General features: G+C 38.0%; 2 protein-coding genes across 5 annotated transcripts in view; one reads left to right on the top strand and one right to left on the bottom strand.

The window, feature by feature from the left end:
* LOC139935915 (uncharacterized) overlaps window positions 1-24,182 on the bottom strand; it is a 54,100-nt gene extending 29,918 nt beyond the window's left edge. Inside the window, exons 1-2 of one of the 4 annotated variants that reach the window (XM_071930563.1) lie at window positions 24,133-24,182; window positions 7,009-7,292 (exon numbers count right to left, since the gene is read on the bottom strand). The gene's annotated coding sequence lies outside the window, so the exon portion shown is untranslated. Of the gene's footprint in view, window positions 1-7,008; window positions 7,293-14,023; window positions 14,113-14,163; window positions 14,261-24,132 lie in introns of those variants that run through there. The other 3 variants (XM_071930544.1, XM_071930571.1, XM_071930553.1) reach the window with 3 other exon arrangements.
* The window catches only part of LOC139935936 (ADP-dependent glucokinase-like), an 18,398-nt gene continuing 5,497 nt past the window's right edge, over window positions 14,298-27,198 (top strand). Inside the window, exons 1-5 of the mRNA XM_071930584.1 lie at window positions 14,298-14,675; window positions 24,177-24,382; window positions 25,221-25,411; window positions 25,971-26,079; window positions 26,883-27,019. Coding sequence (XP_071786685.1) covers window positions 14,535-14,675; window positions 24,177-24,382; window positions 25,221-25,411; window positions 25,971-26,079; window positions 26,883-27,019 — 784 coding nt within the window. The 5' untranslated portion in view covers window positions 14,298-14,534. The remainder of the gene's footprint in view (window positions 14,676-24,176; window positions 24,383-25,220; window positions 25,412-25,970; window positions 26,080-26,882; window positions 27,020-27,198) is intronic.

Genomic DNA, 27,198 nt, shown 5'->3' with positions numbered 1-27,198 from the left:
AAATATTAAAAGACTTCAAGAGTTTTAATAGGCATCTGAAAGCACATAAATTGGTGCAACAAGGGTGGTTTTTCTTTCAATATTCTCTTGGAACTTCTATGACCAATTGAGTCAAAATTTTCAGAGATATTTTATTGTACGGATATTTTGGGATACACCAAGTGAGAACTGAGAATACAGGTCTTTGAAAATTACAAAGGGTGTCCAGTGCCTTTAACACCAATAGACCACCTGTAGACCTCTTGCCTTCGAATGAAGGACAATGTATTCTATTAAATTGCATCTTGGGTACCCTTTGACCTCCGAGGTTTATACAGGTGCAGGAAGAGGATCTAAAGGGGACAGAAGGTCAGGGGTCATCCCATTAAACCTGAGGGTAGAGTGTTACCTTTGACCTAAGGAACATGTATATAAGTCACTGACAAAGGTGATGAAATCTTCAAGTACGTACTTGGACAATCCACACATAAACCCAGATGAAGATAATAGTTCAAGTTGTATTTTAAATGCAAAGTTTTTAAAGCCCAAATGTCGTTGGAAAAAATTTTTGTTCAGTATTATTTTGACATGATGATGGGTAAACGTAAAAGATACACTGTGAACAATTCATAAAGTATATGCAGTATGAACAAATGTTAGTGCATGAGATGGTCTTGACTAGGCCTGGGCGAATTATTCGAATATCCGGTTAATGGCGAATAGGTTTTCCTATCCGTAACCACGAATGCCTCTTTTTTCTTAACCGGATATCCGCATAGGGCGCAAATACCTCTGTACAAACCGGATAATTCTGTAATATCAACCGAGTAACCGGATATTCTTTAACTATCCGAATATCCGCGGACGTCGGGCGACAACGGATATAAATGTTTCGTCTGAATCCTTATGAAACTTCTGTTAAGACAGCATAAAACAGTATAAATTAAGTATTTAACTATGCTCACCTCCGTGAAGAGTTAAAACAATGACATTTCTGACGTAATTGTCCAAAGATTACACAAGTTTTCCTTCACGTAGAGTAAATTACGATCAAAAGAAAAAGCAAATCGCCATCTTTAAATTAGATCCGGTCATTTTTATGAATGAACCGAGTGACACTGTCTAAAACTAATATCAATCCGCCCATAAGATCTCATTCACAAACGAACAGCGCCCTCTATTGGCAAAAAAAAAATTTTTTAATATTTTTTTTAAATAGCGCCCTCTCGTGGCGAAAAAAATTATTCGAGTATCCGGTTAATTTCGGATAGTTGGCCAGCGGTATCCGAATAACAAAATTTCACTATTCGCCCAGCACTAGTCTTGACACCCTAACAATAGTTCATCTTTATGTCTTTCGAACTAACTTAACCATAATTGCTTCTCTTAACCAAGGTGTATAAATGGAAATCTAAGAGGGTTGGGCTGCCACTAATTTAAGCGCCTTGGGGTTTCATGGTCCCCAGGAAGTTCATAAAGATAGAAATGTATCAAAGTATGCTCAATGAACAGGTACAATAATGTTGTAAAGTGCCTTGATCTAGGTACTAGGAGGTGTGCTATGAACCAAGTAATAACACACGTACACCATGTACAATAAATTATATATTACGTGACAATATGTAATACTGGAACGTTTCGTTAACCACAATGTCCTTGAGACTCCCAGTATCCAATTCATACAGTAAATACTCTATTTTATTCTGTACAACTAAGGGGTAGAATTACCTCCATGGTACAACTCTCTAAAACCGTTTTGAATTGACTTCAGAGTCACACCCGAATGAATGCATGTTGCTCAATCTACATTCCTCTAACCAACCAAAACACGTGTTTGTTCAGCCAATAAACCTCTCGTTACGAAATTAGGCTCCACATTTTTTTTTTCCAGAGAAGCTATTATTGAAGAAAAAAGCACACTGTTTGGTGAATAACCATCAGGTATGGTAAGCATGCCTTACACTACAGTGATTAATGGTGTTTATTCGGCAAAGTGGTGCCAAATGATCACCCACTTTAACTTTGTGGGGAAAAAAAAGTTTACTACAAAAGTGAGTTTTATTGAAAACTAGCGAAATCATTGTACGTGTTCAGAACGTATCAATTCAGCCCTTGAACCTGATTCTGGGGAGGCACATACATTAAGGGTGGGGGGGGGGAGCAAGTCAACTTTTCCTTGGTATAGTATAAACAACATTTTCATTCCCAGTTATAAGTGACCTGGGGCAATAATGTTGGAAGTGCTTTGAGAAGCCCTCGGGTGTGAAAGCGCTTCGTTTTTGTTCTTTTTCTTAATACTTCTTCTGAATCTTCCTAGTCTGCTAACAAAAGCACCTTTCCCAAGCTCGTTTCAACATAGTTAGATATTCATTAGGTATTTTGGCATACACTGTACAGCAATGTAAAAGCAACATTGAGTCTTACTTTTTTGACGGTACATTGTACCTTTTTAATATCACCTCTTTGTTTTTAAACATTGAGAGCAAAAGTCCCACACACCTCAAGTGAAATTGCATACATTCAGAAGGAAATATTATATAATTTCACAAATAAAAAGATAGTTGGAAAATTCCGGCATCCTACCAAGCAGCGAACGGTAGCCCACTGATACTCAACTTTAAAAGATGCAATTCTAGCAATTTCTGTACAAGTTGGGGGTATATGGGCAAGCTGAGAGTTCAAATTGAATCCCAGAGTGCTATGAGGATATTACCATTTAGGCCTACCAGTGAAAACAGCATACTTGGGACAACAACTTCATATCGACTCATGTCAGAATCTTGAGTTTTACAGCCAGAATAAAAGACCTGGAAAGTGGCTGATCTTGATTTCAATTCTTCTACACATATTTGTAAGTGGTTCCTTTTTTCTTGACAATAATAATGTGTTGCTAAGTGATTCATAAATGTACATGTGTTGGTACAGTCAATTGTGTCTACATGGCTCAAATTTTTTGGGGAAAAACACAAGATCTAGACTTGTAGCTCAAAATATTTACTGGACCAGAAATTGTTTTGTGATATGAGAAGAAAAACTACAAAATGAACATTTATTGGTAATTGTCAAAGACTAGTCTTCTAACTTGGTGCATCTCAAAATATACATAAAATAACAAACCTGTGAAAATGTGAGCTCAATCGGTCGTCGAAGTTGCGAGATAATAATAATGAAAGAAAAAACACCATTGTCACACAAACTTGTGTGCTTTCCGATGCTTGATTTCAAGACCTCAAATTCTACATCTGAGGTCTCAAAATCAACTTCGTGGAAAATTACATCTTCTTTCTCAAAAACTACGCTACTTCAGTGTATTATACCATCAACAGCTCCCCATTACTAGTTACCAAGTAAGGTTTTCAGCCAATAATTATTTTGAGTAATTACCAATAGTGTCCAGTGCCTTTAAACTGTAATTTGAACGAGCACTAGGAAGAGAATTTCATTTGTATCATGGGTAAGAATTATGTATTCAAGATATTTAACTTTGAAAAATTGAAACCAGAAAGTCAACATTTGAACAAATACACAATCGAATTCATTAGTAGCCTAATTACTTTACTGGCAATAATCATGCAATAATCATAGAGAAAACTACGTACATGTGTACGTGTATGCATAATCATTGGCCTTATAATTTTCCAGCCCTGGTTTCTAATCGAGGACAAAATACGACCATAGGTGTACGACCATAGGTGTACGACCATAGGTATGTAGATTTCATCAACAAAGCAGTTTCAATTGTACAATGTAAGCCTACATTGAGGACCATACAAGATGGTAGGTTACATGTAAAATATGGGTATAAATGGCTCTGGTATGTACATGATGTACATTGTACTTGACTGGAGCACACACCCGTCCCCTGCAGGTACATTTATACCCATACAGGTACGTACCCACTTGCCCTGTCCTGGAACCGACTGAGCTCTTTTCCCGATCCCTGGTGGGATTTCTACAAATTGAATCAATTACTGGATACGGAGGCTGGTTTTCCTGGGTTAGAATTGAACTGATTATGTGAGTTACTGCATGTAGAGACAGTTTTTCCTGGGGTGGATCCTTTGCAGGTGGGTGCATGACTCACTGAGGAAGAATTTTACGTGATCTCTGGGGGCAGTATTTGAGGTCTTGGTGTAGCGATTTACAAGACAGTTCTGACCCCTCTGAGAATCTCAAAAAGCACTGGGAGTGCACAGTGCACGTAATGTACAAATGTACTGGCAAGTGATTAAAATTAAATACCCTGGTACATAAAATCTATCAAATATAGTTAAATTCTTGCTGCAGTAATCTACCAGATGAGATAACATAAACAGTGATTTACAGAATTTTTATATTTTTCATACTGCTCTTATGCTGTGCTTTGTTTTTACACACATCCATCAGCCAAAGCACCAACTTAAATAGGATAATTAAGACAAAAGGTCTGGAGACGATGACAAAATGTCAAGTTTTAGTTGTTGGAGAAAGACACCAAATTGTGAAAACCCACTTTTTTTAAATCTTAGTATGGACTAAAAATCTGCCCACATGCCAGGCTTCAGTCCGCATTAGAATTTGAACCAAGATCCTTGCAGGTGACAGACAGGGAAGAAACAACTTTTGAAAATTAAAAAGTTGAGTATTTACTTGTCCAAGCATGGTCCAAGTCAGTCCAGTTTTACTTGTAGTCAACTTGAATGTTTCACGGGCCATTAACTTTGTGACTGGCCAGGTTTACAAAAATCTAGTCAAGAGTGCTACAGCCTACATGGTCTAGTAAAAATTCTTCTTATTACTGGTAGCGTGGAGGAATGTGAAGAGAACAAAAAAAACATGCCTTTGTTTAACTATGTTTATTTTGCATGAAAATAGGCCAACAAATACACAAATGCTGGCTATTTAAATGGAAGAGTGTCGTTACAAGTAAACATAACAAGGTTGTGTAAAGTTCACTGATGTGATTAAAATTTTCTTTGTATAATGTTCATGTTCAATTCAATTCAATTTTTAATTAATTCAGTTTCTTGTTCATCATGTGAAAAACATCCATTTGGGTAAAGCATTTTAAAACTTACGTTCCTAGTTCTAGTTTTGATGTACTTCTTTGTACCTATAATTTACTGACAGTCAGTGACTCAATGATAGTTGATTTTTGTGTTTGTTTTTTTTCAGAAGTCAAGATCAAATAAGAAACTATTTTATAATATATTATAAATCCTGAAATCTATGTCAGTGTACATAAAAAAGCCTTTCTTAAAAACCTGTGTTCCCTTCAAATTAATCAATCCAGAAAAGACTTGGAATTATTAATTTGGGATTGAATTTTTGTTTTGCTCTGTAGGAGATATTTTACTGCCAGCACTGGCGCCAGCAAAAAGGAGTACCAGTGAAGCAAACAACCACCAGCCTTTTGCCAGATCCCATCTGTCACTCACAAGACACATGCTGAGTGCAGAAGATTGATGCATCATCTTTGACAAAGAAACTGGAGACAAGTGCTCTCTACTTAACGCCATCTGTCAATAAGGATTCTTGATTAGGAAGATGGACGCGGGTCACTCGTAAGAAGCCATCAGGATGATTTTCATACTAAGACGCATGTCCATAAAATTTAACGTCTTTGCATTTTCAGAATCGTCAAGAAAAAAATCATTTGAAAATGTATACAGGCAAACTGAAACTTGAGAATAATGAAAATGGGTAGGTCCCTAACTGTGTAAAGAAAGTGATGTTATTTTTGCACTCCAAATTAAAGTTTACATCAAAGTAAAAGTTAATGAGGACTTAAGTCATGTAAGCTTTCAACTGAATGTACATCGTTGTGTCTGATGAGGTTGTAGACCATTTATTTGTTGGTGGTAGGTTGTTACAAATGATGCACAATCCCTTGACAATTCTGGTATTTTCTGGGATGCAAAGTTCTGCATTTTAAAATCTCAGTTCAATTACATTTGAAGGGTTTTATAAAAAGCAAAAGGTGACTGATGTTAAGTTTTTAGATTCAGTGTTAGTAATAGTAACAACAATGTACATTTTAGCGGGAAAAAGTCTGTCTTTGACACAAGATGTATCCAATCCATCACCAGCTTGGGAATTTACAACTTACTAATGCTGTTGCCCTGGTCTTGGACGTTAATGCCCTATCAAAAGATTCTCAAACACTTTCAGATTTTTCAATGGAAGTGCCCTTTACAGTATAGAAATGACCTCACCCTCTAAAACATGAACTTCCAGGCCTGCCGTCAAATGTACATTTTTGGAAGTTTGAAACACCTCATAGGCCTACTGGAGACAGAACAATTCATGGTCTAAAGTCTCAAGAATTTACTTTAAAGACCTACACAATTATTAGAATACTATTTGTGTTTGTCTTTTGAATCACTTAACTGCTAAGGTAAATGAGGCTTGTCTTAAAGCCATTGGACACTTTTGGCGAACAGAGTGGTTCAAAGGCCCAAACTTTGTGTATCACAAATTATATATAAAATAATGACCCTGTGAAAATTTAGGCTCAACCAGTCATCGGAGTCGGGAGAAAATAACGAGAAAACCCACCCTTGTTTCTGCACATTTTGCCGTGTCAAGGCATATGTTTAAAATAAATCTGTAATTCTCGCTATCGCGAATTGATAATTGTTTTAATGTTTTCTTAAAAAGTAAAGCATTTCATGGAACAATATTTTTTAAGAGAAGTCTTTCACCATTACCTTCTGTAAACCCTGTAAGTTATTTGTATATCTGTGAACTTAAAAAAAATTATGTACCGAAAGTGTCCAATGGCTTCAAAAGGTAGTGCTGACCTGCAAAATCTATGCGATGTAGACAGTCTTCCTTGTGCGTAATTTTCACCCATATTCAAGACCGCACACGGCTTACTACTTAACAAATAATCAACAAAAACAGGTGGCTGTATTGTGCCCAGACTTAAAGAGTGCTCATTTTTACTAAATTCTCATCATCAGAATTGTTTAAACATTTTCTCTGTTGATGAACAAATATAAACTGATTTCTGATTTGTAAAAACATCCACTTTTCCTTTCATCTCACCTTCTGAGTACAGACCTTGCACTGGTTGTTTAGTCACCTCTCATCAGTCTCCAGTACACACTTGTTTACAAAATTCCACAAGGAGGTAAAAACAAGTCTCCAGTTGTAATTCACAGCCGCAGGAAGTGGTTGAAGTTTAAATATATTCAAATCTGGTTGGTGGATCCATTCTGGGAAAACAAACCACACATAATCCAAAGGGGGTAGATTGAAGAGATCTTTATGGTTTCTGGTTGATTTAGTGCATAATGTCCACGTGTAATCTTCCTCCTCAAATGAAATTCCTGGAAAAGAGAAAGAGAGAAAGTGATCTTCAAAAACAGGTCCTGATGGAAAAGCACTATCTCTGAACATAGAGCAAGGACCTGAAAGGATCCCTGTGCGTGTGTGCGGTGTATGCGTGAGCGAATCAACAACACTATTGTTGCTACTGCTTAAAGTACACAGAGTACATGCATTGCTAAATCCTTGGCCACATACCAGGCACTTTGGGTCATACCACTTTTCACGTAGGTGACCCCACTAAGAATGAATGCGCAAAATTGCATTAAACTGCAATTGTATTTCCAACATTGGTTAAATCTAGAATGGTGCCTCTCTTAAGGGATTTTTAGATAACCATTGGTTGGTATAAGCTGGCTCTAAGCATTATAAGAGAAGCTTTTGGATTTAGCTACGCATTAAAATAACCCACTATGACAATGCACCGCCCCTTATTGGTATTCAAACGAACATTTTGTGGCAACAAAGCGTGCAATGGCTCTTGCTGTATGCACAATGGGTGAGGGTGCATTAGTGACATTCCATGCTGGAGCAATAGGCAAATCAATGGTAAAACAGTGGCACTTGTATTGCTAATAGGACACCAGCTGTACATATCTAAGTTGTTGTGAATACTGTAGCGATCCTTCAGTTTTAGCTCTTCTAATTCCAGAGGAAAACTTAAAACCACCTGCTACCGTATCTGATTATGGAGTACTTGGAGTTTCATGAACTGATGGAAAAACAAATCTGATGAAATAATTTCACTTAAGTCCAGCAGTTGCAGCCTCAGAACCATTATGCTGAACCATGGAGGTATTAATAGATACTCAAATGTTCAGTGTGTTTATATCAGTATCCTCCAATAATGTGTAGTATGAGTTTCAAACGAAATGGATGTTTTTAAAACAGTTCAGCTGAAACAAGAATTCATTTAATTTCATGAAAGTATTTCAGCATATAAGAAGAGTAATAAGGTTTGTAAAAATAAATTAGGATCGAACAAACAAAAGTTAAGACGGTTTTAAGACTTTGCATTGTGGAAAATAAAGACAAATTAACAAAAAAGCATCGGACTTGTTAAAGTTTGCTTGTCAATTGCCATTTCATTTGTTGGTCAGCTTTTTTTGATAGTTCAGATTACAAAATGCTTAATATCAACATTGAACGAGCCAGCTAGACCACTTGGTGACAATTCTTACTGATCCATAGGCCTTTTAATTTAACTGGCATTATTTGTTCAGCAGACCTGTGGTGGTATAAGGGAGAATGTTGTTGCCAGGCATGGAGCATAGAGAAAGGACAGAGACTTTCTCTATAATGCATGGAGGAAGAATCATGGAAGATGATCTCCATGCTCCATGACACTGCAAACACATTCTACCAATCACATGCAACAACTACTGAATTACAATTAAAACCAAAATTTGAACATGACAGTCTAATTTCAATATAATCTAACAAGTTGGAAGACCCATAGATACACGCGTGTACAAAAAAAGAAGGGCTTCATGCGCAACGAATGGCAACTGAGTACCTCAACATAAGGACTCGCAGGGAGTGAGCTTGCTGAATATGAGCAGTAAAAACACCCTGGATAGGTCATGACTGAATCATAAAGACTGGAATGTGGAGTTGGCAATCAGCCAATCAATCTGGGCTGGCAAACAGGCCATGTAATGGGGGCCTGCTGGGAGCAAGGTATGGTGGTCCGAAGCGGGCATGGGGTGGGTGGGTTGTGGGGTGGGTTTGGAGTAAGTTGGGTTAAAGGGTATAACTACAATTGTATTTTGACAAATGTTTATCTATCTTAAAAACAATGCTTAAAATGAACTGAAAAGTGTGAACCAAACATCAAGACAAGGCTTAATAATAGATGTACGTTTTGCAAAGGGGGTCAAGATATTTTGTTTTTACCCTTACACCAGTGTTTTTTTAAGCACTCTATCCAAAGTACTTTCTTAAGTTTTGTGAAAAAAAAAAATCCACAGGCAAATCACTGGGGTGGGATTCGTACCCACAACCTTTGCATTACTAGGGCAAATGTCTTACCACTAGACCACCGGGCTAGCCCGATGGCTAGAGGCAGATTGAATGTTAATGTGGTAGCAGCGGGTGCCGCAACAATTTAAGACAAGGCTTTATCTGCTGGCATTTTCTTGTCTAGATACAAACTTTTGTAATGGTTGTTTTGAGAAAAATACTAATCCTAGCAAACTCCCAGCAGGAAATTACAATTTTACGGGATTATGGTTAAGCGATGTAAACCAATGGGTTAGTGTGATTTTTCCAGAAAAGTGAATCAAGTGTGAAATAATCATCCAGGGGGGTGGTGGGGATAAAACTCCCCAGAACTTTCCCGGGAATTACCTGGGGTTTTATTCACTGGTAAATAACAAGTACTAAAGTTTAATCTTTATCTAAGAATTCAATAAAAAGGAAGTGGGCTCTCAATTTCTCATTAGTTTTCCTGAAACCATCTCTACATTACTCCTGGATTCCTGGTTTACGACAAGAAGAAATTATGATTGTATTCACCTCAAGGACACAGACTGAAATATTCAACAACTTTTGTTTGAAAGTTTCAAAGTTGCAATCTGGCAGCCATGCTTGCAATTTAATTTGAATCTGTAGTCACTAGTCTGCTCGACTGTGACACACAGAGATATAGAAAAAGTTATTTAGAATTATTAATGGAAGGACATTATTTGTATTCAGGGGTCATGGATCATGGGTTCTTTAATCAGGAAGGTTTTTAAGAGTCCATCGGGCATAATTCAACTCAGGGAATGCAGGCCTATGCCGCAACCAACCCTTTTTTCTTTTTTATGCAACACTTTGTTTGAAGACACAGGACACCTTTGGTAATTGTAAAAGAACAATCTTCTCACTTGGTGCATCTCAACAAATGCAAAAAATAACAAACATGTGAAAATTTGAGCTCAATTAGCCATTGAAGTTACGAGATAATAATGACAGAAAAATCACTGTTGTCACTCGAAGTTGTGTGCTTTCAGATGCGTGATTTCGAGACATCAAAATCTAATACGGAGGTCTCAAAATCAAATTCAAGGAAAAAAACTTCTTTCTCAAAAACTCTGTTCCAACAGAGGGAGCTGTTTCTCACAGTGTTTTATACTACCAACAACTCCCCATTACTTGTTAACAAGGGAGGTTTTATGCTAATAATTATTTTTAGTAATTACCAACAGTGTCCACTGCCTTTAAATTTGCATCTAACATTTAGGAAAAAGTCTGGATGGTCTTTAAGTTTTATTTGTTCACACAATTTTGTTTCCCTTCTGCTTTCATTTGCTCTTCTTTGAAACGAATAGACCAAGAGGAGTTCATATAAAACAAACAAAGATTTGCTAAATGTCTTAATTTTTATTACTTAAGAACTAACTGTGGTGAACGAATGTCTGTTTACGACAATTGTCAAACTGCACTTTTTACACTAGACTTATACTGCACCTCAGGGCTTATTGCAAGAATACTGACTGATAAACTGCTGACTCAGTCTAGTAAACTTGGTAAAAAGTCAAGACTGAACAATTCTGGCACTGCATTTGCAGTTTGTTCATAATAATTTCTCATTGTACATAATGTGTATTGAATGAACAAGACCGGCATTCAGTATCATTGATGGCTGATGGCTCTGAGCATAGATGTAGTTAAACCTCCATGTTCAGAGATACAGTTACAATTATACAGTTCAAGTTTTTTTTTAATGTCATTAAAGAGGGTTTAAAAGTCAATCTAAGTTTTGTGATGCACTCATTCGCCAAATGGTAGAGTTGAGTGATGAAATATAAGTCTCTAACCTCACTTCAAAATGGTAAAAAAAAAAACTTATATTTGATACTCAACATTATCCAAAATGGAATTTTTGTGTATACTGTACCATCAAAATTCTGGAATGAAATAAAAATTACTGTCACAAAAAAAAAATACACGCCATTCGTTTGAGGGATGGACCATGGAGGTAGAATTTTCGGACACATCACCAGTTGGTTTGGGTAAATTTGTCTGTTTGTGACCCAACCAAATCGTGCATTATTATAGTGTCAACCATACTCCAATAAGGCTAATATGGTTACCAAGGCTTGGATCAGATCAACTTCTGACAGTCTTCTCAAACTTCCTACCTGGTGTACAAGTTACAAAAATATAAAAAGCTGAAAATTGTGGTTGTATGGATAATGGTCTGAGCAAAAATTGTATCTTGTTAGCAATGCGCTATGGTTTGAGCATGGGGAAGGAAACCTGCTATTGTAAGCAGTAAGCAACCTATTCATAATGTACAACACCTAATGGTGGAAGTCCAATATTGCACAGAGTTTGATGCAGTTTTTTAGAATTCCAGTGAACCCTTAATCAGCTTATTGGAGACCAGCAGTAGCTTGCCATAATCTAAAGCCCTGGATGGAATCAGATTAGAGGACTAATCCCCACAGGAATGCGGATTTTAGAGTATACCTTTATCACCCATGGTGAATGGCATGATCCCTGCAGGATTAAGGAGATTATTAGAACATCTCACCAGTAGTGAGGCTTTTTTACCTTGATCCTCATGATTCCTTACAAGGAGCCCCTGGTAAAAAAAAACTAGCTTCCTACTTGACAATCAAAACAAGAGCCAAGCATCCTGGTACGTGTAATATTTCAAAGTTTTTACACACAAAACCTTATAGCTCATTTTCAACATAATAGGAGCTACATGTAGCTGGGGTGAAATTTGTTGTGGTCAACTTTGTTGTGAATACATTTGTTTTGTTGGGCTAGCCTAATCTTAGAACTACAAGGTTGTCACACTTTCATCTTCACTGGCGATGATCGTCTGATCGATAGCTTAAAATCCTTGATTTAGTTAATAATTACTAATAATAATATGGACTTATAATGCGCACTTCTCCAGAAAACCAATCAAGGCACCTACACAAAAAGAAAACAATTTACAATAGAAAATGAAGAATAAATAATTGAACTTTACTTTTAAAAATAAAACCCAATGAAAGTCTAAGTGAACAAGTTTGTTTTTAGTTCCCTCTTGAAGTTGTTGAGTGATGTTGTTTTGCGAAGTGAGACAGGGAGATTATTCCATAGGGCAGGAGCAGCTTTGGCGAAAGCACAGTCTCCGTATCGGATTGTTCTAGACCTTGGCTCTACCAGCAAGTGAGATCCAGCAGACCGTAGAGCAGGACTGCTGTGCTTAGTGGAGATCAAGTCACAAAGATACTATGGGCTTGTCCAAGCAGAACATTTTCTGGCTTGAACAACGACTCAAGCGGCATTTTTGTGTACACATTGCAGACAAGAAGTAGATGCAGCTGGAAGCCCAACCAAAAGCGGGTTGCAACAGTCCAAGCGGGAGAAGACTAGAGCATGGATGACTTTCTCAGCTGTATCCAGAGACAAGTATTGTGAATTTTGGCTACGTTACGAAGATGGAAGTTAGCGCTTTTGCAAACACAAGAGATGTGTGCTTCCACGTTAGTTCTATATGTTCTAGAAGTTGGGGCTAGCCCTAGACCCAGAAACTGGGGAGCTGAACTCTTTTTTTTCTTCTTCAAAATTTGTAATTTTACAAATTTCGACAAAATTGAGTAAAGGCATCCATGCAGCCATTGCCATCAAGGGGACAGCTCGATAGTCCGAAGGTTCGATGGTCCGAAGGTTCGTTTGTCCAAAGGTTCATTTGTCCGAAGGTTCATTAGTCCGAAGGTTCAATAGTCCGAAGGTTCCATAGTCCGAACGGTTCGATAGTCTGAATTGACAATAAGGTCTGATAGCCCGAATTGACAATCTGAATTGATCGTTGATTCGGACTATATCGTCGTTTCGACCTACCAAACCTTCTGACCAGTGAACCTTCGGATCAATGAATCTTCGGACTAATGAATCTTCGGACCATCGCACTAAATGTTCGGATTAACAAAACCTATTTCATTTTCGGACTAATGAACCCAATCTTATGGGAAATTTGTGCGTTCGGACTATCGAACCTTCCGACTATTGAACCTTCGGACTAACGGACCTTCGGACTATCGGGTGGACACCGCCATCAATGCCCCTCTGCCTTTTTTTTTAAATTAAATTTATACATGGATTGGCAGGCCTAGTCCATGCTTTTCATAACAGCAATTTTCTTCTCTCCGATCTCGAAGCATGGTGTACAATTTTACGGTTTGGACAAATGATAAAAAAATCACTCGAAAGTTGAAGGTGCCGCAAAATCATAAATGCAGCCACATCGCTAAAATAAAAACACAACGCACAATCCACACACTACATTCATACCCACACCTTTCCCTTTTTATTTATTTCTTCTCTTCGCACCTTGCACCGTCGACCGATGTCATCACCAACGCACCATCCCAGTTTAGCTTCATACGTGAGCTGTATCCAATAGATCAGTAGCTGATATAATAGGGATTAAATTACTCAAGACTCAAGACCCACTTCCCAGATTGTTTTAGAAAATTTCAGGTCTGTAGGGGGGGGGGGGCAATGGGGGCAGTGTAGTCTTTGTCTACCCATTGGAATGGGTTACATTAGTCTGATCTCATCATGTTGCTTCCATGGCAACCCCATGTTTGAGTGTAACCCCGCACGTGTGTGGACAGCAGTCTGATTACCCGTCCGTAGAACATACTACTACTAGTACCACACTAGTAGTACACATCATCATCAAATGAAATTTATGCACACATCAACTAGTACTACCTTACCTACTACTAGTCTACCTGAGTACCTCCATGCATCACACAGCCATTCTGAATAAGCTACATCATGATTTGGTCTAGCAAGGAATGTGATCGCAATAGTTTCCTTTAATTTAAGTTTCAGTTTAATCTATATTGTACATTGACCAAAATTCTTACAAACTCTTACCTTTCAATACTGGTTTCTAATGAAGTAGTGGAGCCAAACGTCGCGTGTCAGTCTTTCGAGAAAAAAACATGCGGCAGCAGCAGTCAAACAAGTGGTCGAAAACATATCAATTGAGGGCGCTATATCACACTAACGATAGTGCAGTAGGTTGGGGGAACTGTACCGTGCGACCGAACCGTGTTCCGCACCGTGGGCCAACCCTTCAGATAGGCAGCAGGACATGCAAGCCCATTCACTCTCTCTGTGGACGTGTGTGCTCTTTGTGTGGAGGGGGGAAGATTTCTGCTGGCTGACTCAGCATTTTTTATTTCGTAGTTAGGACTGAGGTATGTGTTGTGATTGACTGTGCTACCTAGTTTTGTTTGAGAAAAATGGCGTCAACTGTTTTGAAGGCCGGTACTGTCACTTTGCTCGTTGTGCTCGCTGCTATGGTTTTGCAGAGGCGATCGGAGCAACAACTTACGGAAAGGCTGGAGACAGTTCTGACAAGTCTTCTCTTGGCAGAACACAAGGTAAATAAAACAATCGAAACAATAATTTAAACATGTACATGTCCCTGTATTTTTGTATGAAGATTTTGTGCTCAACTCAACCTAAAAAACCTGTTATCTCAAGAAGTGGGTATTATGCCAATGTGGACAACTCACTGTCTCTAGTCTAGTCTAGATTTTATTTTTTTAAATAGTTAATATCTGTCTATCTGACAATTTCTATATAGTCTTTAGATGTAGTGGTGTTGTTGTTGTTGTTGTTGTTGTTGTTGTTTTTAAATCAAACAAACTGAGGTTGATTGATTTCAGATTTCAGTAATTGTTTACAAGATTGTAAAAAAAATTCTTTAGTTTGGCCTATTAGTAATACAAATCCCCCCGGCTGATTTTTCTCAATTGTCCGAAAGGCATTGTGGGAAGGGAAAAGGGGCATTGGAAGCTCCCTTTTCCTTCCCACAACGTCTTTCGACAATTGAGAAAAATCAGCCAGGCGGGAATCGTGATGTGGTTGAAACTTAAAAGTGACTAAAAATATAAGCCTTTATAATCTGTTCTGGATACTTCAAACTAAGGCTAGCTAAGTACTTTCTTGAGGAAAACCAAGAGTTATGTTTGTCGCATTCGCAGCTCTATTTTGCTCCATCAGCTACATGTAGCAGAATAGTCAGAGGGATTGCTTCAACCCCTAGACCCAGCGACTGGGGCGTTAGATTCCTTTTTTCGAAATTTTGACATTATCGGTCAAAACCTAGCCCACCTTGTTGAGCTGTTAATGGCTCTCTTTTAACATCAGTCTCATCACTGTCGTAATGGCAACAGTGATGAGATCGATGTTAAAAGCGGAGCCATTAACAGCTCAACAAGGTGGGCTAACCCCCACCCTGCCAAAAGTGAACAAAATGTACTCTTCTGATGGTTAAGGTTGTTCGTATTTAGTTTCAGCTCACTCTCAGCTAAAGAAAGGGGCCTTGATCAAGACAGGCCTGTGGCTGTACATGGAGTTATGATGAGTTCTTACCCAGTTACTGAATGCTTGCGCTCTCCAAAGATTTAAAACAGATGGATGGTGCGTGCCCATGTAGTTGATGGGGGAGATGAGAATTTATCATTTGTCCATGTACATCCACAGGCCTGCGGTGATCTCAACTAAAATCTCCACTCCGTTGCAATGTGTTGTGATTTTAAAGCGGATGCCCCATCATGTGCAGCCAAGACCCCAAGCTAACTTCAGTAATTAGTGCATTCCTGTTTCTCAACTCTTTATACAATTACATACTAGAAGAACCATGCTTAGTACTACGTTTGCATTAAAATCATACAACTCAAATACATTTAATGAATGGTTTGTCAAATCCAAAAGCTCACATTCTATGAATCTTAGATCTAAAAGAACTCTCCATGAAGTTTCATGTAAAACTGCTCTTCTTAGTAACAGTCCAGTCCCCTACTTCAACAGACTTGTCAACAACTCTCTTAGGTCAGTAGGATCTAGGCATGATTGACCTGACTGATCATCCTTTTGGTATGCAAATGAGTGCTTTCATTTGAAGGTTGCTCTATTGTCAATGCAGAACAAACTTTGCCATGTCAACAAAAGGAAAAACGCGATTCAGTACTTTCCTTTAATATCACTATTTCACAGCAATTTATTTGTCCTTGTACACAGGAATTTATTAGCATTGTGTTTTATACTAGTAAGCAATTTTTAGCAAGACTACAAGCAATCAAGCTTCCATGAATTTAAATCATGACTATTGGTTCAGTATTATCAATACTCTGTTTCAAAACTCGCCCAAAACCATGAGTTAAATATACAGTATTTTAAACTGAAATAAGGTCCCCAATGTGATTTTATAAAGAGCTTTTATTGCTGAACAAAAAAAGATCAATAGTACTGATTTGTTTATTACAACAGACAGATGTTCAACAATAAAACAACTCAACAGATGTTGGGAAGCTAACCTCGACAATGACGTTTACATAGTTAATTGAAAACGGATCATTTTATACTCTTTTTTTTTATAGAAAAATTGTTGCCAATTAAATTCTCGAAAAAAAACCCCAGGATCTAACGAAGCTGTTCTCATCTGGTTCTATGCTTATTTATGTACCTACACTGTGTATACATTCTACTCTGACATTATTGACAGCGTATCAAAAGCAACTTGACTTTTGGCACAGCTTGCAAATTGGATTTATTCACACAAACAAAATACTGTAAATAGGTTTGACAAAGTGACGATAAACGTGCTTCTGCCAAACTCGCATTGTGAACCCATGGTTTTTCTGAGTGTTTTCTAAATCTCTCTCTCTCCATTCATGTATAATTTCCACTTGACTGCTTTTGTTACACTTATGTGTGTTGCGTTGTCATTTCTAGCCTTCAAAATGTCAGGCCTTTATTAACTATTTTCTGCAAACTTTCAGCCATTCATTTGCAGGACCAATCCTTATTGGTCAACTTGGTTAATCAATCCAAAAACAGACTTCATTAAAGCCTTACTCTCATTAATTGCCTTGGATCCTTCACTTCCACCATGTAAATAGCTTCACAGGTCACAAACTGGATGAACTTTGAACTCACACAAACTCATGCAACAGTGTACAAAAAGCCAATTCGGGGTAACCAGACCATAGAACCAGTCTTACCATGTATCCTGGTATGTGCTGAATGTAAAGCATTCTGATCATTCACAATACTATCAGTTTTGTAATGTGCATTTTAATTTTCTACAATGACTTCAGATAATTTACCCTAGACTCTAAACTTCAGATAACTATTCCTGGAACTTCTCAAAGTAACTGCAAATTCAAATTCAAATATGAAGACCATTTTTTCTTCTTCTAGAGATATTTCATGGAAACTTTAAATGCATCAAGCTAATACGACAGGGGCATAGGGGGCGGGGCAACCCCAGACCATGGCCTCTGTTGCCCCTAGACTTTGCCTTGGTGCCCGTTCAAAAGTTTCCCATAGACTTGCAGATTTTCCAATAGAAGTGCCCTTTGCAAAAATGACAATGGCCTTTGCCTCTCATAGCCAAATTCCAGGCACATGGTTAGGCTTCGGCCCAGAGGGCCTTGTAATTTTTTGCATGTTTTAAGTCCTATACCAAAAGTGTAGACTTTCAAAATTACTGATAGAGCCAAAAGCCCAAACTGATGTTAAGAGCCCGTACGTAATCAAGGGTCTGAGAATATTTCATGAAATAAAGTTATGGAATATTCCATAAAACTTCATCATGAGTTTTAGATGACCCCCCTGATCAAGTATTTACTTTTGCAATCATAAAAGTTCATCATGCATTTTAGATAAACCCCTGAACAAGTGTTTACTTTAATAATCATTGTAATTTATTTAGTTGAAGCAAAAACAGACTTTGCCGCGTCCTTTTGGATGAGATTAAAACATTGACCTGCTTCTGCTTAAAATGAGTGAAATGATCAAAATTATATCCCAATATGTGTTTTATTGTATACTCTCTGATGAAATATCGTTTTGAAGTGGGAAAAATAAGTCCAAAACTGCCAAATTTAATAGATTGGCGGGGCCAGCACTAAAAATCATAAAAACATTCAAAATACTCAGCAAAACATAACTCTCTAACAGAAGATTACCTTTTGGGTATAATGTCTTTTAAATATCTCAAGAAATAGTGCCTTGAACATATGTTGACAACCCCAGTCTTTGGTTGCAACTTTTCTTTAGTGGCTGTATAATAAACGTGGGCACACAAAACAGGTAAACAACTACAATGTTTTTAAAGACGTTGGACACTATTGGTGATTGTCAAAGACTAGTCTTCACAGTTGGTGTATCTAAAATTAAAAACCTGTGAAAATTTGAGCTCAATCGGTCGTCGAAGTTGCGAGATATTAATGGGGAAAAAACACCCTCGTCGCACCATGATCACATGGTGCTTGATTTCGAGACCTCAAATTCTAAACCTGATGTCTCAAAATCAAATTCGTGGAAAATTACTTCTTTCTCAAAAACTATGTTACTTCAGAGGGAGCTGTTTCTCACAATGTTTTATACTATCAACCTCTCCCCATTACTCGTTACCTAGTAAGGTTTTATGCTAAAATAATTATTTTGAGAAATTACCAATAGTGTCCACTGCCTTTAAAACAAGACAACAACAGGCTCTTGTCATCAACAACCTGGCGGAAATATCTGGTGGAATAATTAAGTACACCCTGCCATCCAATGATAAATATTAACAGACCATCTGGATCAAGAGTTAGAAGATATTTTACTTATGTACAAGAATTATTTTACCATTGCTCTATTTACAGAAATCAAAACACATAGTTGTATTAATTGGAGATTCACATGCCTTGAATTTCGCTCTTGAAGGGGCAACAGCAACTTCATACTGACAAGGGGCACTTCTATGAGGAAAATGTTCATTTGTATTGGAACTTTGCAAAGGGCACCACAGCAATAGCACAGAGCACCATGGCAATTGCTGTGGGCGCCGTGGTGGTTTATGTGAGGCCTGCATTTGTATACATTTCAAGAGATCTTTGATTATTCCTTCTCTAATAAACTTCCCAGTAGTCTTGTTTACAAACATGACCCATTTATTGGTACATATGTACTTGACTATGGACTTTGGGATCGGGCCTTTTCATGACCCACAATGTACATGATAAAATGATAAAATGATAATGTCCCAGGTTGAAACTACCCCACAATAAATTTAAATAAGAGATCTAAAAACCTAAATGATTTAACAATTTTTTTTTAAATAATTACACAGCGATAGTTAAAGGAACATTACATATTGGTAAGAAAATTTTTGTAAAAACCACAGATTTTCATAAAACTAAACACGGTCTAATAATGATGATAATAGAAACCATGTCTTGAAATATATCAGTCTGTGTAATCGTTTTTGTTCACTATTTGCTCGTGGTGACCCAGATGGCCGATCGATCTCAAACTTCCACAGATTTGTCAGTTTATGTAATGTTGGATTACATAAAGTGCTTACACTGCAAGCAAAGGTTTTGTTAAAAAAAAAACAGTTCTGTAATGTTCCTTTAAAAACATTTTTCTGTAACAATACACAATGATAATGAAGTTCATGTCAGTATTGAATTCAGAGTCCATTCATTTCACGTGGGAGATACAGGTCAACAAATATATAAAAACAAACAATCAAGATGTATTATTGAACTCTTAAACTCTGAGGGGTAGGAAATCATGTGTTCTGGGAGACCACAGTGCATGTTTGCATTCAATAATTTAAAAATAAAAATCGAGATAAAAGTTCAGCCTCCCCTTTCCTAAACATCTGGAGAACTGGAAACCATATTTTGTTTTAAATGCGTAAACTATGGTGTCCACAATTGGTACTTCTATGAATATGTGACACCATTGGCAAGCGTTACAAAAAAATATCGTCGTTAAAAATGCAACCAACTGGAAAATATTGCCAGCCTAGCAGTCTGGCTGCTCTAATCCTTTTTACATTGTCAACAATTTCTCTATCTCCCTTCAGCTGCAATCTAAACGAGTATGTGCCACAACCAGCTCATATTTGCACTATTGTTTAATTAAACCTGAGCTACTTTCAGATCCTAGTTTGTTTCATCGCGTGCGGGTAGAGTTGTGGAGAGGCCATAAGTATTTATTTGTTGTGTTTCTGGCAGCATTTATCAGGCACTCTTTCAACTTCAGTCTAAATGTCCATTTTTTCCCCCTTTCCTAGGCACTGGACACCTTTTGTAAATGTCACTTGGTATATCTCAACATATGCATTATAAAATAAAAAACCTGTGAAAATTTGAACTAAATTGAATGCTTGAATTCGATACCTCAGCTCAGGTCTCGAATTCAGTTCAAATATTTTAGTCAAAAACTACGCTACTTCAGAGGGAGCCACTTCTCACACTGTTGTATACTATCAAAGCTCTCAATTGATCATTATTAAGTAGGTTTTTATGCTAACAATTATTTTGAGTAATTACGAATATTGCCCAGTGCCCTTGACACATCTAAAAAAAATGTGATCAAATAGCCTTTTTTATATAACACTCCACAGATCCTTGCCATTTGATTGGAAGATTGTCCGTCACGTGTTAACAAATAAAACTACTATTATTACTAACCGTGCATCTGCAACTGCAGTGCGTCTTACCAATCAAGTTTTTATGGTCATTATTTTTGTATAAGGTGTACATTACCATCCCTTCATAACATGTGATAATTACAATGTTTAAAAACTATTTTTCCATTTCCATTCCCCAGAGTGCCTACCTTTTAACATTTAAATTTGTAAAATACTGTACAAGCCTTCACCTTTGTCCTTATTTGCAAGTGTAAAGACACTCTTCAACAAACCATAGCTTATTTTGATTTTGCCTCCACTGTTGTTATCTATGTACTTTTCAGTTTTGAATGAATTTATTATAGACATTGTGACCTCTGGCGTCACTCGAAAACCATATCATGATTCTTGCGCATACCGCCGGGCAAAAACCTTTGCTAGAAAGGATATATGCAAACTTACCATGACTACGCATGATTTTTGCTCGGCGAAAAATGACGCTTACAGTGTTTTGTCAACAGAGGGCGGTTTAAATGTAAAAATAGGTCACATCGTCTATTAATTCATGCTTTTAGTCACCTTGGATTTCCCTGTGTTCAAATCAATTCAACTAATGAATGGAAGCTGAAAAAGAAAACTAGCTCCAGTGAATTGTTTAGGCCCCCTTAATACTATACACTATAGGCCTATCATGGGTGAGACAGTTCAAACTTGTCTCTAATTCAGACATCTCTTGTGAATACTGCTGGGTTTTTTTTTCTTCAGATATAGATCCATTCTGTCTCTTTGAAATCCTGTCTCTCCTGGTGCTGAGTATGCCGTTCCCTAAAAGTGAAACCGCACAGGGGTTACCAAAAGGTGGAAATGCCATCATTTCAACGTACCCCCTAAAAATGTGTATCCATATATCAGATGTTTATGTCAGCAATGACTCTCACCGCTGCAATTTGTTGTTGCTGTAATAAATACATCGGGATTAAAGCCATTGGACACTTTCGGTACAGAAACAAAATTAAAAGTTCACAGATTTACAAATAACTTACAGGGTTTACAGAAGGTAATGGTGAAAGACTTCTCTTGAAATATTATTGCATGAAATGCTTTACTTTTTGAGAAAACATTAAAACAATATAAATTCTCGATATTGAGAATTACAGATGTATTTAAAACACATGTCATGACACAGCGAAACGTGCGGAAACAAGGGTGGGTTTTTCCGTTATTTTCTCCCGACTCAGATGACTGATTGAGCCTAAATTTTCACAGGTTTGTTATTTTATATATAAATTGTGATACACGAAGTGTGGACCTTGGACAATACTGTTTACCGAAAGTGTCCAATGGCTTTAAGATTATGATTTGCATCGGAGATAAAGTTAATGATTTGTATTGAGGGTACCGAATATGGTTTAGGTTTAATGCGTGTATATATATTGCTTGCACTACTTTGGGTATGCATATTGTGCAGACCTGTTTTTAATCAGGACTTAAATGTTGGAACATATGGCATAGATTATACAGAAATGTATGGTGTCTAATATAAGGTTATCTCAAAAGGCTAGCTGAGTTAATGACCTGCAATGTATCACAAATGTTACAGGCCTGTGTGCTTCATTTTTGAAAAGGCAAGGGCACCAAGGCATTTTCTCTTTGGCAAAGGGCACCCTATGAGAAAATTGTAAATTTCCACTGGAGCATTTCAAGGGCACCAAGGCAATGACAAGGGGCAACGGAGGCAATCGCCTTGGTTGCCTCCGTGAAGTATCAGGCCTGATGTTACATAGTGTAGAAGCATCGCTTTATTTCTATCAGCGTGAGGACTTTCCTTTATCCATTTATGTTGGGAATTTAAAATGTTCAACGAAAAAGATGGATTTATGAGGAATATTTGGTGTCATATTTGCAATTAGGATGCCATAAATATTTGCAACTTGCGATGCCATTTTAGCTTTGGAAACAGTTGATTGATCTGGTTAATTATTATGCAGACCTGGAATTACACGCAGGCTATGGAGGTCATAGCCTCAGTTGCCCCTTCAAAAGTTTCACATCGACTTTAAAATAAAAATGGTCTTGCCCTTTCAAAGATGCAAAAATTCCAGGCCTGATTATAATTCTGGTGTGGAAATACTTCATGTGAACAGCTGACTTCAGAAGGCGTGCACTGCAAATAGACACTTACATGAAAAATGAGCTCAGCATTCTTGTACCGGTTTATTAGTGTTACATTTTATATTCATAAAACAGCTCAAATCAGGCAGGAGATTTGGTCCTTCTTTGGTGGGAAAAAGTAGGACAATGTTTATTGAGTACATGGGGTGACCTGTGTACACTTTCCTGGCTATTTAAGATTTTGCAGGGTTTCTCTGAGGGTTAAGAATCAGGGCTCAATTTCATAGTGCTGCTTAGCGGCCGATTTTGTGCTTACTGTGCAATTTCTATTTCATAGCGCTGCTAACCGTAAGCACACGAAAAGGCATGCTAACCTTCCGGTGCTTACTGCACGAAAATAAATGACTCACATTGCAAATCCACGGTAAACACGCAATATGGCCGCCCAATTTTTCTGCTAACCTGTGAAATACGCTAAGGCTTAAGCAAATTTTTCTCCTACAGTAAGCAAGCAAATTTGCTTACTGTTAAGCAGGGCTATGAAATTGGGCCCAGATCAGATAAAATGGATATCAACCCTCAGAAATCAGAGCAGAAATTCATGCACTAATTGTTTCTCAGATTAAAAATGGTTTGTGGTTAACGAATATTCATGCAGTATTGCTTCAGAGAGAATCCTTTCTAAAAAATAGTTCATACTACCAACAGCAGCAGTGAATTTTTTACCAAGTGTATAACAGTATCTACCAATTCATTACATTTGTATTGTATTTTGGAAAGTCTGCGTTGTTTATTTCATTGATCCTGGTGTGGACCTTTGTGAATTACATGTTTACTGGTTTCAGACAAATCAATACTGTAAATAACTAGTCAATGTACACACAAGCTATGCATACATTGTGCATTGTGTCATGATATAATCAGCAGAGCGGGCACAGTAGTAGAACAAAGAAACACAAAAGAAGAAGAAAGAAAAAAACATTTAAAAAAAACCAATGCTGTCCTCGGAGTCACATTGGACTCCTTTATGTTAATTTTTGCTTGGTGTTTGTTTGTTTGTTTGTTGTGGTGGTTGTTTGTTTATTTGTTTGTTCAGATGATTTCGTCAACACTTCCTCAAGGAGATATAAGCGCTAAGCTGGCAACAGCCAATCACAGCAGTCAACTTGGCCGATTTCGAACCCAGAACCTTGTTATTGGAAGTTTCGCAGTCTATAACCACTTGAGGACGGTGCGTGAAGAAATCAGACAACTACTATTAACTCGGAATAGTAAGTTGTCAAGTCTTGAAGTCCTAATAGTCTTACCTTCAAGGCACATAACTAACATTTCACCAAATCTCTTTCTGCAGATCAAGACCACAACTGGGGAACCTCGTCGTGTAGCCGTTGGTCTGGGATCCTGTCTCGATGCTGTGACCACGTCCAAAGAGTTATTTTACAAGGTGGCGATTGAACCGCCAGATGAGGAGAAAGCAAAACACCATGATTCTATCAAGTCATCCAAGGACCTGGCGGAGAGTTTCGCTTTATTCTTCTCCTACGGAGCTGCAGCTGAGTAAGGATATAATTAGTGTTTTGTTCTACTGTCCAGAATATAGATTATTAAAATGAAACAAGTTCATTACAGCGATGATTAGGGTTTTAGCAGAAACAAAAATCTGACCCTTTTATATAGGCATTCTCCAACTTGCCACAAAATTTCCCCATGTGGTATGCCCACAATGTTGAATTAATGCTGAACCATTTTTGTTATGTATTGGTTTGTGTGGTTTTTAGCACCACAGATTGCCACTGCAGAATTACGCAAACTTTTTGACTGCGTGACGGCACTCTCAATAGTATTTGTAATATTTCCGGTGGTTTATGCGAGTCGTCCTGCACAGTTTTAATCAACATTCCGTCACTTTTGTTGTGCCACATTTTTAAGTTGCTTTAGAGATGCATTGTAATAGCTCCTTTAGAGGTCTTATTGTCCATGGTGGACTTATCTGAGGTGGTTATGTGTTCCGGTTATTAGTAGGTGTTTGAAGTAAGAATGAATATACCCCCAAAAGTGATACAAATAATGTGTTTTAGAGGGCCCACACACGGCCAAAAATACAGCGCATTGAGCGAAGTTAAGATCCTCATTTCCACCATTGAAATTTACCCAGATACTGACTTCTTCATTTTACCACTCCCATAAGCCATTTTGAGATATATGGAAGACACTTTACTAGGGCACTCTTTGGTTCGGGTAAATTTGTCTAAAGATACTCAAACCAAATAATAAACTCCTCTAGTGTCCGCCATTCCTCAAAGAGGTCAATTGAACCAATGGCTCTACTCTCTCCATACCAATCTTCGACCCTACCTTTAAGAATGAACTAACTTGTTTTTGTTTTATTTAACAGGCGCTATGTTCACGACAAGATGTTGTTCAAGCGGTTGGTAGCCGCTGCGCATGATCTACCCGAAACAAATTGGGTGCTGGGCGGTAACGCTGCAGTGATTGCCAACAGGATGACCATGGAGGGATGTAAGTGCTTACTGGGTAGCGTCATGTCCAAATCAACAATCAAAGAAATGCAGCTGGGAATTATTGGTGAGTCTTATAATCACTAGTTGTTATTGTTCACCACTTTGAATGGGTAATCAAAAGATAATGCAATGTCAGCCCGAGGTATTAATTTTTGAAACATTTTGGAGCTTCTGGGGTAATTGTTTTCGACTGAAACTATCAAAAAGGACAGGCGTGGTCCGTGCTCCACAACATGAAAAAGGTGTGGTCATCAACACTGTGAGTGACCGGCGGAAAGGGTCACTAGTGTGTAAACAGTAGAAGCAGCTGAGACCTAGACCCACACCATCGAGATGGAGAAGTCTCTGGATGGTTACTTCACCAGGATGCCGTGTATGGTTTAAAATCTTGCAGGGTCGTGGCTGTTTGGCCTTCGGCTCTGTCCTTTATCGTACGACCTTGACCCTGCTGGTTTTAAACAGCTGCGTAAGACCGAGTCACTACTCTTTTATTCCCTTAGTAAATGAGACACGCTACAAGTGAATGGTGGAGTATCTAAGCTCACTGCGTTGTTGTATTCACTCCTTATTGTCCGTTGTCACACAATACTATTTAAGTTACATTATGTTCTTTCTTAATTCAGTGACCAATGTGGCTCCCGAGGATGACGAATCAGCCGAGGATATTCATCTGATCATGGAGTATAAGAGAGGAGAGTCTTGGGGAGACTTCACTGCCCCTCGGGCTAACAGGTGGGTAAGACTCTGTGATGACTCTAAGGTGAAACATGGGCGAGGGATCCTTCTATTGGCCGCAGGATAAAATGTTTGGAGTTTAGATTTAATCTGATGCAATCTAAGGACTTTCTAGCTTAAAGATTATAAAATTTAAGCAGTACTACTACACATTGAACAAGAAGATACACCTCAGTGAGCAAAGCCTAATTGTATGGTACTTCTTACTACAGATTTCTGTGTTCATGGCAAATTGCGTGATTCTATGAGCAGTAGGCGCATATGGATTTTTTTTATATGATTTTTATTTATGGGTGGCATGGTTGGCGTGTGCATAAAGTGCTCGCCTCTCACCAAGGTGACCCCGGTTCAATTCCCGGCTGGGGCCATATGTTGAGTTGTGCGCTGGTTTTCTGCTGTGCCATGAGGGTTTTCCAGATCATCCGGTTTTCCTCCCTCGGGAAAAATTAAACACTTTCATTCTAGCCTGTGCTCCGTGGTCATAATGGGTTGATGTTTCTGGCAGCCAAAGGCACCCTTGCATGCCGCGTCCTTCGCAATTCAGCTCTTAGCTGAGAGTAAGGATGATTAGCCCCCCAAATTATGATATATTATTATAAATTCTTGGTATTCAGAGCCATAAACAGGAGCATATGCAGTACTATAAAGTAGAATCAGTAATCCCATTGATTTGTGTCCACAACAGTGACCACTAATCATACGAGTAAAATTACTGTCGTCCAGTTTCTCACCACCTCCCCACTTCATCTGAATGTCCTCTTCATCTGACATTTGAAAATCTTTTTCTTATTGACATGAAGGTTCATCGTTCACAGTGACACTTCCAATCCCCTGTTGTCATCTCTTGAGACATTCCAGGAGCGTCTTAAGGCATTCAACCCTCATGCAGTGGTCATCGGGGGACTTCAGATGATGGACAATTTCCCCTTCAAAGGAGGTAGGTTAACCATCTCATCTCGGAGAATGAATTTATTCAGCTACGACTTTTACAAATCCACTCTAAATTTGTAGATGTTGTGAGCAAAGAAAGTGGATAAATTATCCACCATTCCCACATCCTCACCTTACCTCACCTATCCTCTTCGAGCCCAGTGGAACATAAGGTTGCAGAGGATG

This window comes from Asterias amurensis, chromosome 1, assembly GCF_032118995.1.
Source record: "Asterias amurensis chromosome 1, ASM3211899v1".
Lineage (NCBI taxonomy): Eukaryota > Metazoa > Echinodermata > Asteroidea > Forcipulatida > Asteriidae > Asterias > Asterias amurensis.
Note: the sequence above shows the minus strand (reverse complement) of the source record. Positions and strands in the feature narration are given on the sequence as shown.